Source organism: Lygodium microphyllum, chromosome 20 (assembly GCF_053477565.2).
Source record: "Lygodium microphyllum isolate KBCC chromosome 20, Lygodium_microphyllum_v1.1.10, whole genome shotgun sequence".
NCBI classification, from domain to species: Eukaryota; Viridiplantae; Streptophyta; class Polypodiopsida; order Schizaeales; family Lygodiaceae; genus Lygodium; species Lygodium microphyllum.
The window spans coordinates 99,249,063-99,264,030 of record NC_141154.1 but is presented as its reverse complement, the minus strand read 5'-3'; the positions used below and the strand labels follow the sequence as shown (position 1 = coordinate 99,264,030).

At 39.6% G+C, this 14,968-nt stretch overlaps 1 protein-coding gene across 1 annotated transcript; it reads right to left on the bottom strand.

Moving 5' to 3' along the window:
* Positions 1 to 2,551: 2,551 nt before the first annotated feature.
* Positions 2,552 to 4,269, bottom strand: LOC148019165 (ankyrin repeat domain-containing protein 2B-like). The gene is made up of 4 exons (XM_087701311.1): positions 4,033 to 4,269; positions 3,076 to 3,199; positions 2,859 to 3,019; positions 2,552 to 2,812 (listed from the first exon to the last, which is right to left on the bottom strand). Exons 1-4 carry the CDS (start codon positions 4,267 to 4,269, stop codon positions 2,552 to 2,554), a joined length of 783 nt encoding a protein of 260 aa, XP_087557437.1.
* Between the last annotated feature and the right edge of the window lie 10,699 nt (positions 4,270 to 14,968).

Genomic DNA, 14,968 nt, shown 5'->3' with positions numbered 1-14,968 from the left:
TCATTACAAGTGGTATCAGAGCCTAGTTCTTTGGTCCTTCTTTTCTCTCTCCTAATTTTCAAAACTAGTCTCCTTTTAGTCAGAAACCCTAGTTACTCAAACACACAAGTACACATGGAGTATTGTAGGCAGAGATGGCAGCCTTTCTTAGAGTCTTAAATGGAGCTTGGACCAAAAAAATGGAAGCATGGCAGCTCGTTTTCAAATCCCAAGCAAAATTTAAAGGTAACTTCTTGAAAGAGGAGCCACTGAGTTGATGAAGGCTTGGGTTTCAATTACTTTTTGTAAAGGCGGTCTTCTTCTTCTCCCTTTAAGCTTCTTGAAAGTTATGGAGTCTTGCAGCCCCAGATCTTACTTCTACTCTTCTCCCATGTTGGGAAAGATCCTTCTTCTTTGAGCATTCTCCGCTCTTGTCCTTGCCATTCTCTGCAACAAAGCCCTACTGCCTGTCGCGATTCCCATCACCCTGGCCCTCACCCCTCCCATTGCAAAGTTTTGGCCAAACGGAGGCTCCACAAAGCAGGTGGATAGGGTTGGCACCTGCGGCAACCACCTTCACACCCTGTGCAATGAGCTCTTGAGCAAGCACGAGAAAATGTGGTGGTGATCAAAAGGCTTCTGTGCAGTTCTTCTTTAAGTTCTTGTTTCTTCTTAAATACAAAGTGAATTCTGAAGGCATCACAAGGGAGGTTGAGCTAGTATATGGTCTGCCAGCTCTGCTGCCAGTAGCACAGAGAGATTAGAGGTCCTGGATGAGGAGAGACACATATTGAGCTTCAAGATTGTAGGCTGTGTGTGTGTGTGTGTGTGTGTGTGTGTGTGTGTGTGTGTGTGTGTGTGTGTGTGTGTGTGTGTGTGTGTGTGTGTGTGTGTGTGTGTGTGTGTGTGTGTGTGTGTGTGTGTGTGTGTGTGTGTGTGTGTGTGTGTGTGTGTGTGTGTGTGTGTGTGTGTGTGTGTGTGTGTGTGTGTGTGTGTGTGTGTGTGTGTGTGTGTGTGTGTGTGTGTGTGGTAGAAGACTTAAGAAGGAAAATCTAAGTAGGAGATTTACATTATTTCCAAGGTTTTATAAGCTCTTGGTAAAGGGGGTTATTTTTTTATGGAGTAATTATTTCAAGAATCTCTCCCATATAAGTGGATGCAATCATGGGCTAAGACTCAGGGGACTTAATCATATACCCCACCTTACAAGGTTATCATCTCTATGTTAATGTTCACAATGTCATTAGCCATTTAATCCTTGAATAAAATTTAGGGAAAGGCTACATGGTTTATTGAAGCATGAAATCTTAAAAGCTTAGAAAAAGAATTGTGGGCATGATTCTTGAATGCAAGTCCTAGTAGGATCAATGGAAGTTATGCCGCAATTTAACATGCGTTTTGATCTTAACAAGAAAAGTTAGGGTTATTGCGAATTTAGGGGTACGTAGAAGCAATGAATCACGCGTTTATAGCACAGAGAGATTAGAGGTCCTGGATGAGGAGAGACACATATTGAGCTTCAAGATTGTAGGCAGCCAGCATCGACTGCACAACTACCGATCGGTGATGATGCTACATGAATTTGAGGCCAATGGCAAGCCAGCCACCATTGTGGTGGAGTCTTACGTTGTTGATGTGCCAAAGGGGAACACAAGAGAGGACACGCGGGTCTTCGCAGACACCATTATCAGCTAGACATCAGTTTTATGCCATCTCATTTGGCACGGGTAGTTGCTCCGTTCGGATGATGCTGATGTAGACATGTTTTGCAGTGCTACAACCCTTCAATTTGCTTGCAAAAATCGGCATTGATCTTGATTATGTGGCCAATCATTAAGGTGAAAGGACCTCAGAAAAACCCTTCTGACTTTGGATGTCGTGGTGAATTTCTCTAATCTATGGCATCGAGTCGCACAGTCAAATACATTGTCAGGTCTATATTCAGACCATACCATGTTTCGTCCAGAAATGGCCGTGCGGGCATGGCTCTTAGCAGGGATGTCATAACTCCCTAGTTTGGCTTGGTGTAAGTTCACGTGAGGAACAAGTAGAGGAATGGCCATGTGAAGACGCATCGTTTCCTTCACAAAAGCATGCAGGTATGGCAGCTCGAGGACATCTGGTTCTGTCGGAGGGACACCATGTCCAAGCACAGCAGTATTTCTTCAAGAGTGCATGCGGATGTTGTACGGCATGAGTTCAAACCTCAACATTTCAACAAGCCCTTTCAGTGCAAATTTAATAGGGCCATACAAGTTGGTTCCATAGAGAAAGAACAGGCCTGAAAGGAAGCTCATGAGGACGATGGATACTGGAGCCTGCAAACTTTTGGTCTTCAAGTATGGAAGAGCAGCATTAACTGAGTAGATATATCCTAAGAAGTCTGAGTGTGTGGTACCGAAGGAACTGCCTATAAGATGAAGTAGTTAGCTATTGGCATCAACATCTTCTCTGGCTGCATCCTTAAAGGGAAATTTGGCAGATGGGCAAAGGAAGCTGCTTGCACTTGTTGAAAGTACAGGTGCTGCCCGTGGGAACTATAAACCTTCAAATGGCAGTCTTCCTGACAAGGTTATGGCTGTGCAATGGCAAGAAGAGCCTTTAAACCCTCAACATCCCCGATACTTGTTGTATGGTGAACCGTTAACTCATCCTCCTCTTCCTCACCAGCCTCTTCCTCCACTTCATGACCATCCATAGCATCATCAACAAATGACATTCCTCCTGGGACTGCAAAGCCCATAGCATCACCCAATTTGCTCAACACTTCTGGATCATTCCAATATTTCATCATGGCTGTAGGTCCCCCTGTCTCAATCTCCTCCAGAATAGGCTTCAAGTTTCTCAGCCATGGTCATAAACTGAGGATTCTGCATTACTTGTTGCATTGCATTGAAGTACTGCTGTGTGTCTAGCTGAGGGATACCACTTGAACCAGCACTTTGAACACTCCCTTGCAACTGTTCAGCCATATTGTTGAAAGCAGGATCCTTTGCTATCTGCTCTACAAGTTCCTTTATGCTTGGATCATTTAAGAGGCCTAACATGACAGAAAAAAATTAGATGGATTGGGCAATGGTGGCACTGTTGCATTGCCTTGCTCAGCTCTAACATTGATCTTCCCATCATCTGATTGAACTGTTGAAGTCTCAGGAGAGGGGGCCTTGGTGTTGGCTTCATATTTTTTTGACAACTGTGCACCATTATTATCAGCTCGTGACTGCCGAAAAATAGCATCGTGGAAACATGGCTAGCCAGTTTCCCAGATTTGCAAAGCATTAAGGAGATCAACAAGGGAGATAGCAATGTTTCCAATGATTCTTGGACAGATGTGGATTCATTAGGAATAAGCTTGCATTTTTTTTTGTATCTGGCAGTGGTTCAAATTTCAAGACACTTCATAAGGCTTTCAACAAGGCACTCTCACTTGAAAATGTTGGAGGAGTCTCTTGGTTATGTAATCAGGCAAGAAACTGATGTGGATCAAGGATGCTTGCTGTGCTGGTGCGCTTTCTAAGGGACCGATGGACGGCATGGACAGACTTTGATAGTGATGTTTGCCTTCATGAAAATGCTCAAAAAAGGAAATTTGCACAAGTCCTGCCACCCATCATAGGGCAAAATGAGGTGCTGGAAGTGGTAAGACTACAGAAGATCAAAAGTTTCAAGTGAGGATGTTAAGCCACCGCAGGCAGATAACCTTTTGCTGCATCTTGTCAGTGACATGGATAATATAGCTGTCAATGCATATGCTCAGTTGATATTTGCTCCTATTGATGCATGCGTTCTAGAAGATGCTCCCCTCATCCTCAGAACTAATCTCAGGCTGCTGCAAGGCTGGCAAGGAGCCATAGCTTAATGCTGCAAGATGGAGAAGTATATCATTGCTGAGAGGGACATCTAATGATAACTAAGACTGCATCAGAAAAGCATGTTGCATTTATTTTTTCAAGCCGCTTGGCACATGCAGCTTGGTTTGCAACAAAATATGGGAGGTAAGGCATCCCATGTAGGCTGTTCATCTTGCACTATGTGTGTCCCATTTGATTCCACTCCTGCAGGATAACCAGGGGCTTCTGAGCAAGAATCTGCCATTCTACCATCCCTACTGGCCAGCTGGTCATCTAAATGCATCAATGGAGCTAGCAAGGAAGCTGAGAGCAGCGGCAAGGAGGCATAGCTAGGCACATTCTGTGTTGTAGCAGCAAGTGGAAAATTAGCACCTGAGGCTGCCTTTCCACGATTGGAGGCCTCTTGCAGGTGTATGTGGGTTGGGTAAAGAACCGCCATCACAAAAGAACATCAGGATGTAGACTGTTCACACCTGCAGTAAATGCATGTGCTTGGGGTTGTATGGTCACTACTGAAGCAGAAGAAGTAAATGCATTGATCTGTTGTTGACTTGCTATGGTTGAAGCTCATTTGTGATTGTGGTTGTAGTTGTGAATGCATTGTGATGATGGTGCAGCAATAGGAGCTGCAATAGACGATGCATTAACATTGTGCCGAGCTAAGCAACAATAACAATTGGACTGGGAGCAGTCCCATAGCTGATAATCATTTTCAGAAAGCATTGTTTTGAAAACAGTCCATAGTTGACAATCGCAATGCATTTTCAGGATCTTAGCAATGGCCAAGGACCATTTGAGGACGATCAGATGCTTGGAGAGCTCAGCCAACTCTACAACACCTTGCACGAGCATGAGACATGGTTCTCTAGCAGACCCAAGCAATTGAAGGTGGAAGCCAAGCAAATGCTCATTAAATTGATACCCATGGTCAATGCAGAGGCTCAAGGAGATCTCATGGAATCTTTGAGAACCTTGTGCAACAATGGTATTAATCTTTGGCAATCTCTTCGAGGGAGAAAGGGAGTTTGGCTACTCACATCATTATTAGGATGGCTATCTAAGCAACGACAACAGCAAGATGAATCCATTGCAACACTACTTTCCATTCTTAATGCAGAGGTTAATGCTAGCAAATGGGCATGGATAATTGAGAGTGCAGGTGGCTCCCTCCATTGGTCAATATACTTGAAATAGGTTCTACTAAGGCCAAGGAAGATGCTGCTATTATACTTGTTAATCTTTGTACTCATAGTAAAGAGGTTCGAGATTGTGTGGAGTTTGCTGAAACTCATCTGCTAAAGAACGCTAGATTAAAAAGGAAAATGCTAGCTTTAAATGCGATTTGGTGCAGTCATAAGGGGCAACTTCAGCCATCTTTACAAGATGCGAGTGTTTCATTGGAGCATCATGAGGTGGAGACCCTTTAGTCCAAATGCGACAAGGCAGATGATGCAGAGGATGAAAAAGGTATTATTGAAGGTAATCTTTATGAGAGTCAAATGAAAGGACTCCAACTCAAGGAAGAAGATTGTGGGCAGATTGTTGATCAAGTTGAGCAAACTACTAATCATACTGCCCCAACCACAGTAAATACAAAGGATGATGCAATGAATGTTTTAGCATATGCAGACTTATATGCTTTTGAGTGCATCACGGGAGATTAAAAGACTCACTTTATGCTGATGGTTGAGGATTACATCCATAAGACACCGATTGACTTAGCCCTGTTTGCTTATGGTGTTGGGGATGATGACCCAATGGATGGCAGTGATGTCACTTTTCCCTTTGATCCGAGTGGACAAAAGGGGTGTTAAAAAATCCATGTAGGTCAGTAAGCATCTTGGCTAATCCTCATATCTTCATGATGATCTTTGGATGCAAAGGATGCAAGTTAAGTGCCCTGTCTCACTGCAGTCTGCTTCCTACCAGCTCTTTGTTTTGAGCTCTTTAAAATTCTGAATTGCTTACAGATATGTACCACTTACATGAGCTGATAATGCACTAAAAGAGATTTCTACAGAGCCATTAAATGCTTGGTCTGGTTCAGCCTACCCAAACTTATGGCAATTTTTCTACAGCAGGGTCTATAGGATAGCTTGGCTATTCTATCAGGTTGCAATTCATGATTGCAGAAGAATGCATCAAGTCATCATCCTATGGTTCCACAATTGATGTATGCATATGATAGTATGCTTGCAGCCATATACATAACCTACCATATGAAGATTTGGAGATTGTAATATCTTTGTACACCTGCATAGAGTCCCATATCCTCTCCACTACAATTTCCTTACCCATTTAATAAGTCCCTCCTTTCTTTGTTTTTGGGACAAAAACATCCAAGCAGGGATGGATTGTAATGGAGGGAAATACCTAGTGTCACATTGACCTAGGTATAAAAGGTGTGAAGGACACTGGCATGGTACCATTTTGATAAATATACATCTGTCATTTCACCTTCTTCACCTTCCTCCATGTCCTTCCATGGCTGACAGCCATTTCTCTCTCCTCTTCTTGTCTTTCTCTCTCTACTCCTAGTCTTTCTCTCTCCTTGTCACCCTCTTTCTTTCTCTTTTCCTATCTTTCTCTCTCTTCAACTAGTCTTTCTCTCTCTTCTTCTCTCATTTTCTTCCTCTTTCTCTCTCCTCTATGCAGTCTCTCCCTTCTCTCCTCTCTCCTAGGTCTCCTTCATTACAGCTTTTAAATTTGCACATATGCTATATACTCCCATTCTAACTTTCCTTGGGATTGATACATTGCTGAAGAACAGCTTTTACATTCTGGTGAAATGTGGATAGCTAACAAACTTGTCTACATTTTGAAGCATAACTTGCTTGTAGATGGAATATACTTTAGTCCTAGTAAAGTTAGTTGCAAGATACAACCTTCCAATTGGTTGGCATAACTTTAGTATGTGCCTTAAAGTACATTTCCATCCAAGAAACTGCAACCTTGCCTAGAGGATCAATGGTAACATTTGGCTTAAGTCTATATCTATCATACTTAGATATTCTGCATTTGACTCTTTCAAGATGAGTATTGCCTAGGATCAAGCCTATTTTAAATGCTGTCCTACAAACCATTGTGTTATAAAAACAATACTCAAACTTTTCACGTACCCATGGTATCAACATTGATGAAATAAAAGCATCCTACTGACTATACATAAAAGAAAAATAATTTTGTCGGAGTGCGTTCAATTTTTTATAACCATATGTAGTAAGACAATTCTTTTGGCAACAATCATATGATAATGCATGCTTGATTTGTGCAGCACTGAGACTGTGCTCTTCTTCCCTTTCACATAGAGGAGCTGTTGGTCTCCTCTTGGGATGCTTGTTTCTCCCTTGTTCTTGATCTTCTTTTCCTCTTCAAGGAGAGAGGCTTTGATATCCACAAAATTTGGCTTTGGCATGTTGATTAATGTGATTCTTTCCAATAAATGCACTTAACCCCTACCCTAAAGTAATTCACTATATGCATACCTTGTATATCATGTGCGTTTGAGGCCTATTTATAAATATCCTTATTTGTGAATTTTTCCTTAATAAAATATAACCCTTTTCTATTCAATTTGTAGGTAACCCCTTTATATGGGATTCTTCTATATGTAAAAATTGTGTAAAAATTGTATTTTTAAAATCCCTTATGTTGAACCCATGTGATACATACATATATTTATGATTGACCTCCCCACGCCCCTACCTTAGGGAGTAGAATGGTTGAAATTCCTCCTATAGAAAACCTGTAATAACCTATATGATCCCTATAGCTAATCAATTGAGTCCCAAAAAATGCTACCCAACTGAGACCTTTATGTCTTCAAGAACTCCACTCGTTGTACCTATCGTGAGGGATATAATGGCATGATAAACTCCCTACACAGGCTCTAAGTCATTGGGAGGTGGAAAAAGTTACCCCTGCATTGGTTGGTTGCACCCCTTCAGGATCTTTAATAGTGGGGGAGAGTCACCTCTCTATTGTCCCGCTATCTCCCTTGGCATCCATCTTTTTCCTCATTAGGAATATCAACATGGCAGTTGCATTCTAATTAATCAATCAAGGATGAAATGCATAACTAAAATTTTCTTTTAACCTTCCATGATATGCATAATTGATCAATGAGAGATTGGAATGGACAAATAAGTGTTGGTTGAGGGCCTTACCAATGCAATTTAGTGACTCATTGATTGCTAGTACTTACCCTTTACAATGTTTCAATCTTGGGTAAAGAAAATCAGACAATCAAATCAATGTTATACATCAAGACATTCTAAATGATACCCATGATGAAATTAGATTGAAATGAATGTTAAAATTCAATGTATTAGGCTTTGATCAATGAGAAGAGTATTGATCTCTGATCTATTGATCAATTCAAAGAATTAATTGACCAATAATCTCCCATCAACAAGTGGAAAAGATTAAAGCAAGTGGATATTGAGAGATTCCAGAGATTAAGTGGAATAGCTTGATCAAGCTTGAAGAAGATGATTGATGCAAGCTTCAATCCAGTTATTAGAGGAATTCTCCATAATGCACCATGAATCCATCATGAAGCTCCAAGAATACATAAAATCGGTCCATATAACCTTGATTAAGATTAAATCCATGAAGAATCTTGACTATTGAAGTTTCAAGCTTCTTGAAGAAAAGCCCCAAGATGATCCTTCAATATGAGCTTCAAGAGGCTCAATATGCTGAAATCTTTAAAATGCCTTCAATCTTGAAGTCTTTCTTGCTCCAAAATGATGATAAAGAAGCCTTGAAGGTGAGGAAGAGCCAATGATTGAAGAAATTGAAGCTTCCAGGTCTGTAGCTATGGCTACCCTATTGTGTTTTAGCATTTTCAAATGTAATATTTCGATGCAATAAAAGTTAGTTGGTTAGTTTGAAAGTTAGTAAGGTTAGCTAGTTAGTTAGTCAACTTATACGTTAGTAAGGTTACTAGTTGGTAAGTTACTAAAGTTAGTTGGAGTTAGTAATTAAGTTAGATAAGCTAGTTAATAACTAGTAAGTTAGTTACTAACTTAATAACTAACTAAAACTAACGTTAGAAGAAAAACTAACTAATGTTAGTAATTAACATTTAAAAGAAAAGAAAAAAGTGACAACTATGGGCGCTAAAAAGAAAATCAGCTGCCTCATCATCATCGACATCATCTTTGTCATCGTTGTCACCATCATCATCTTCATCATCCTTGTCATCATAATCATCATCTTCTTCATCGTCATGATCATCAAAATCTTCATCGCCACCAAAAAATAGGCATCGACGGCCTCACGCCTCATGATACCCCTTTTTCTTGCATTTAAAAAAACTAAATAATATTTAAAAAAAGAGAGAGAAAGAATCTCTCTACTCTGAGTGAAGGAGCTGTCTTTGCCCAAAGAGGGCATAAAAGAGAGGGAAAGGGAGAGGCAGCCTCCACTCCCTTCTACCTATAAAAAGGCATACCCTCTACTCAGTTTAGGGAGGCACAAGAGACCCCAAGAGGCTGTGAGAAGGAGGTAGAGAAAGGGAGGTAGAAGGATGCCCCTCTGAGAGGCTGCAAGAGAAGCTAGAGAGAGAGAGAGAGAGAGAAGAGAGAGAGAGAGAGAGAGAGAGAGAAAGGAGTTACCCTGAGAGGCTGCGAGGGGAGAGAGTTAGCTCAAACCCCCCCTCTCGTGGTCTTTGATTAAGCCATCTTCTCTCATGCTCTCCCATCTCAAATTCATTCCACCTTCTTTATCTCTCGAATTCGCTTGCGAATGATGGCTCCAAAGCGACGAGGTGGAAAGACCATGAGAACCACCGCAACGGGTATTGCTAGAGATACAGGAGTGCCCAAGGTTGCTGGAGTTGCCCCTACCAATGGAACATTGGGTGTGGCAAATGCAAGTGCAAGAAAAGACGAGATTCCTAATGTCGTCATGCCAAAGCACGTTATTCACAACTCAAAAAATAGGGTATTATTTTCCCACATAAAGTAATAAATTTTTTGTCAAAATCTTACATAAAATATTACATTTCTTATTAAATGGTACAAGAACTACTTGTAACATTGCACGAACAGCATCCATATAAAAATTAAGTACATAAAATATTAGCTTCCATATTTACACTTACATGAGATATTTCATCTAGAGAGCATATTATGACACTCATAAACGATTAACTACTATCTATGATTTGTAGCTAGACTAATCGAGATTATATTCTGTAGAATTATGATGGAAATAATTAAAGGAGAATGTTATACAAAATAAGTAAAGGATTATATGCATGTTCAAGATTAGTTAAATAAAATAACTCAATATATCTACTATCAAAAGTGGCAAGGTTAAGTATCGATTAATGCTTGCAAAAGTCTATTTAAAAGTCATGTAAATCATCTCGTCGATGTATTTTTACTAGGAAATTCTCCATTTCTTAGGACAAATCAATATTAAAGAAGATATTGGATGGAATCTAATAAGGTGAAGAACAACTTAGACCCTCCTAGTCTATCGTATTACCTACAAACTCCCGAAAATTGAAATAGAAGGATATCGCATAATCTTCATAAATAATTTCTGAAATGGTATCGCTTATGTTGGGTAAGTTAATCCCCAAATGGGAAATTCATGTCTTTCTTAACAAAGTTGAATAATTGTATTCAACACTTCTTTATGGGGAGGAGAATACTCATTCGATTGTAAGGCTACCTTAGATTAAGGATCTACCTTGGCTATGTGAAGCTATGAGCTGCACGATGGTATGATTGTCATTTGCATCATTAACATATGTTTGAAATGATAGTTTGTGTTTTCTAGAAACTAGATCTCTGATTAAAAACATTGACAAACAAGATAAAAGGAAAAAATCATGCTTGGCTATCCCCAAGCTAGCTACGAGACCCTACTCCAAATGGTTATCGCTTTAACAGGCTTAGACTAGATCCATAGTGGAAGGGTCTAATGGATGACTTTTGGCACTATCAATTTGCTTTGTTATACCACTCCATGTATTGAGGAGGAGATGTGTCAATTCACTCTCTTATGCTATTCGAACATGTAGTATTGAGGAGATGTATCGGATACAATATAGATGAGTTTTTTAGGGTTTTCCCATGTTTATGCTTCTAGCAATCCATGTCATGCTGTTGATCACCAATATGCTTCATATGGGGAGGTGGTGCATGTAAGTAGCCTTAGTTGGGGAGGGATACTTGCAAATGGGGAGGAGGCACAAGCAACCTATCATTGTAGTGGGGCATTGTAGTTGGGAAGGTCATGAGAAAGGCTATTGTAGATGGGGAGAAGGTGTGGAAGGGTTGTTGTAGATGGAAGTGTAAACTGTGTTTTTGGAGCTATTAAAACTTTTCTATGTATGTAGCTATGCACATGACAATGAACCTATAATGGTTTTCCCTTTTGCAATTGCATTAAATAACAATATTTCTCTTAGTTGAGCTCTCTCTCTCTCTCTCTCTCTCTCTCTCTCTCTCTCTCTCTCTCTCTCTCTCTCTCTCTCTCTCTCTCTCTCTCTCTCTCTCTATAATGGTTTTCCCTTTTGCAATTGCATTAAATAACAATATTTCTCTTAGTTGAGCTCTCTCTCTCTCTCTCTCTCTCTCTCTCTCTCTCTCTCTCTCTCTCTCTCTCTCTCTCTCTCTCTCTCTCTCTCTCTCTCTCTCTATAATGGTTTTCCCTTTTGCAATTGCATTAAATAACAATATTTCTCTTAGTTGAGCTCTCTCTCTCTCTCTCTCTCTCTCTCTCTCTCTCTCTCTCTCTCTCTCTCTCTCTCTCTCTCTCTCTCTCTCTCTCTCTCTCTCTCTCTCTCTCTCTCTATAATGGTTTTCCCTTTTGCAATTGCATTAAATAACAATATTTCTCTTAGTTGAGCTCTCTCTCTCTCTCTCTCTCTCTCTCTCTCTCTCTCTCTCTCTCTCTCTCTCTCTCTCTCTCTCTCTCTCTCTCTCTCTCTCTCTCTCTGTGGCTCATGTACACTATACGTACATTACCTTGCTATTTCTCACATAATTAACCCTTTTGTCTACCCCTCACAACTCTCACACTTCTAATGCAATGGCCTATGCATGTACATCAAAGCCCATCGTTGTATATATAATGGTCCGTCCTTTGGCACGTTTTATGGAAAGTTGAGATTTGTGCATGATAAGATATAATCTCTGTCCTTGCCTCTCTCTCATGCAAGAATGATGCTCATTCCATGATTTTTACTTTATTATTGGGTTTGCCATATCTTTGTTAATTCTATAAGTCCTATGTTTTAGCTCTTCTCGACTCTTTTGTGATTGAGGGGGATGACATATATTGGTTGAACAAGAGGAAATCGAGTCAAAGAAATGGACTTCCATGCTCGGAAGCTTGCAACCTTGCAGGCCACAACTTCCCCTTTTTTAGACAAATCTTTAAAGGGAGGTGTTGATGCACAAATCACCCATTTCATTGCACGAATTAATGTGCACCTTGGTTTCTTCACAATCATCTCTTGCTTTGGCTAAATTTTAATCTAGAAACATACCTTACAAGCCTTGATATTCTAGAGAAAGTTCAATCATATTTCTAGAGAAACTACTTGCACATATATTTGTTTAGAAATATTGTCACGATTGATTTGGTTATTTGCATTCCCTCTTTTAAATTATGTATGGGGATTGTGTTGTGTAATGCTGGTCAAGTATAAATGATTGGATGATACTAAAAGACAAAAGACATTTGAAGATGGTTGATCAAACATGCATAACAAATTACCATTGACCACATCCTACCAATCAAAAGCTATGCAAGAAAAAAGGATTCATGGTTCATGTACTCTCGATGAGTAAATATTATGTTCTCACTATTCTTCAACTTTGTTCAGAACATAGTGTGTAAAGATGGTGTTAAATGCATTACCATTACTTAACATGTTTTACAATACAACATCTTTATAGGTGGTAAGTACTTACCATGTCCATGTAGTAGGCTTGAAAACTTCTGTCCACCTGCTCAATTGTCGCACAACACTGGCACTGGTCTTGATTGAGGATAAATATTAGCAGAGTCTCGCCATTTAGGACAAGTTTAGGAGGTACCCGGTAACCTCATTCGCAAAAAATAAAAGCATCATTAGAAGGGGGTTTGGTCTTTCCCTTACACTCACACCCCCTAGATTTGATCTCTATACCCTTGTAGCATTAATCCCTAGCATTGACACTTTGCTTTGGCATGTAGCCCATTCATACAAGGCTTATCTCCTTATATGAAGCACAATTGTCCCCATAAACTTCTGTCATGTAGGGTGCACCAACTCATGATGTAGTTTCTTAACTCTCATTTGAGATACCTAGGATCAAAGTATTAAACTTCCAATTTAAGCTTGCCGCATGGATAATGTATCATCTCAGTTCAAAAGTCTATGAGCTTTGTGCCCATAATGGATTATCTCAATCTAGGAGAGTTAATTAGAAGATACCAAACTAGAAGGCATGGCAGGATAAAATTAAGGATATATACAAATTGGGTTATCAGTACCCATATGATAGTATTTGTAACATGCCCAATTCAGGAGCCCTCAACAACATAATTCAGTGGTCCATCGAGAGATTTTTCCTAAGTGACATCACCTAGTACTCCTTAGAGTAACATAGGGTTCATCGCCTATGTACCCTTGAGTTCACTTTGCACAACAGAAAGTTTTTGTCGAAACCTATAAGCATCAACCTAAATTCGATTTTTTACTTTGATACTAGGGTCATCTAACAACTTGTCTAGCACTAGTCTTTGAGTCATAGCATTTGCAAGTCAATTCAACCAAAGCTAATCAATTCCGCACTTGGTTCACAATGAGTGAGAAATGAGGGGGAGTGATATGTGTTGACCCCTTTGCTTGTAATTGTATAGTCTTGACTTTTGTCTCCTAAAACAACATTGATTGAGATTGAAGACAACACACCAAGCATCCAAGTATTTTATCATTACTTAATTCCATTTTCTTGAAGGAAAACTCTCGGCTTATTGAGACCATCCATCCGTAAGATGGACCTATTGAGGACCTCGCTCTCCTGCTTTGCTTGAGGGTGTATTTTAGTTATCCTATTATCTTAACACATTTATGGTTAACATGTCAAGTTAGCTTCATTAATTACCCATTTAAATATTTATTTCTTCACTTAACTTACTATTGTGAAGTGGACAATGTGATATATCTAACATCTCAAATATTAAATACAAACAATAGTATGAAATATGAAAGGATCGAATAAGTTAAGAAATTCAAAAAAGAACAAGGGCAAATACACTATAGGGGCTAAAGCCCCAAGAGAGACACCAAGGAAAAGGGGTTTCTACTACAAGAAAATCTATATTGTAACATCAACAAGTTTTTGTTTCATTCTTTAGAGAACCACAACAAGGAAAAGAACACCACTAGCAAGAAATCTTCATGCAACATCATAGAAACAATTCTCCCATGGTTTTATCTTCAACAAAATTCATTGTTCTCTTCATCTTCTTCATATTTTTCATTGATAGACAAAGAGAACACAAGAGAAACGCCACTTTGAATGGAAAGATATCACGCATGATTCATCTTCATTGTCTTCTTAGTTTTCTCTCACAGTCTCTCATAGATAGATGCATTGTTTTTCATGGAATTGGCTATCTCTGACTCTCTCTTTCTCTCTCTTTCAATATTACATCATCTCCTCTCTACAATGCTCAATAATCACTCCTAATAATCCTCTCTTGGTCGTGGATGCCCCTTCCAAAAGGTGTGTTTGATATGAAAGGTCACCAGAGCCACTATAATGACTCTTCACAGCTCATCATTGTCACTTCACTCCAGTCTTCTCTTGAGTCTTCAACAACTGCTTCTTTGACTTCCTTAAACTATTTTGAACTTATATTCACCTCTTTTCAAGGCTAGAAAACTTTCCCAAAGTCACACATACATTCCATAGAACACTTACGGAAGATCTACAGAACAGAAACAGAAACAGAAACAATGCCTCTACAAAAGCTCAACAGAAGGTTTACAGAAGATTTCATAGAAGGTTAACAGAAAGCATTAGAACCTCATAACTCATTCCAAAACCATTCCAAACTATCAAAAATTGTTTAATGGGCTTTCAAACAATATCAACTTCCATCAATCATTAATCCATGTT

What these genes read in the sequence shown, in the direction of transcription:
- LOC148019165 (XM_087701311.1), bottom strand. Translation starts at nt 4,269, where the DNA reads ATGGCGGTTCTTTACCCAACCCACATACACCTGCAAGAGGCCTCCAAT. An exon ending in CAATGTTAGAGCTGAGCAAG is followed by an intron (nt 3,020 to 3,075) that starts GCAATGCAACAG and finishes CTGTCATGTTAG; the next exon opens with GCCTCTTAAATGATCCAAGC. An exon ending in ACTTCAATGCAATGCAACAA is followed by an intron (nt 2,813 to 2,858) that starts GTAATGCAGAAT and finishes AGAAACTTGAAG; the next exon opens with CCTATTCTGGAGGAGATTGA.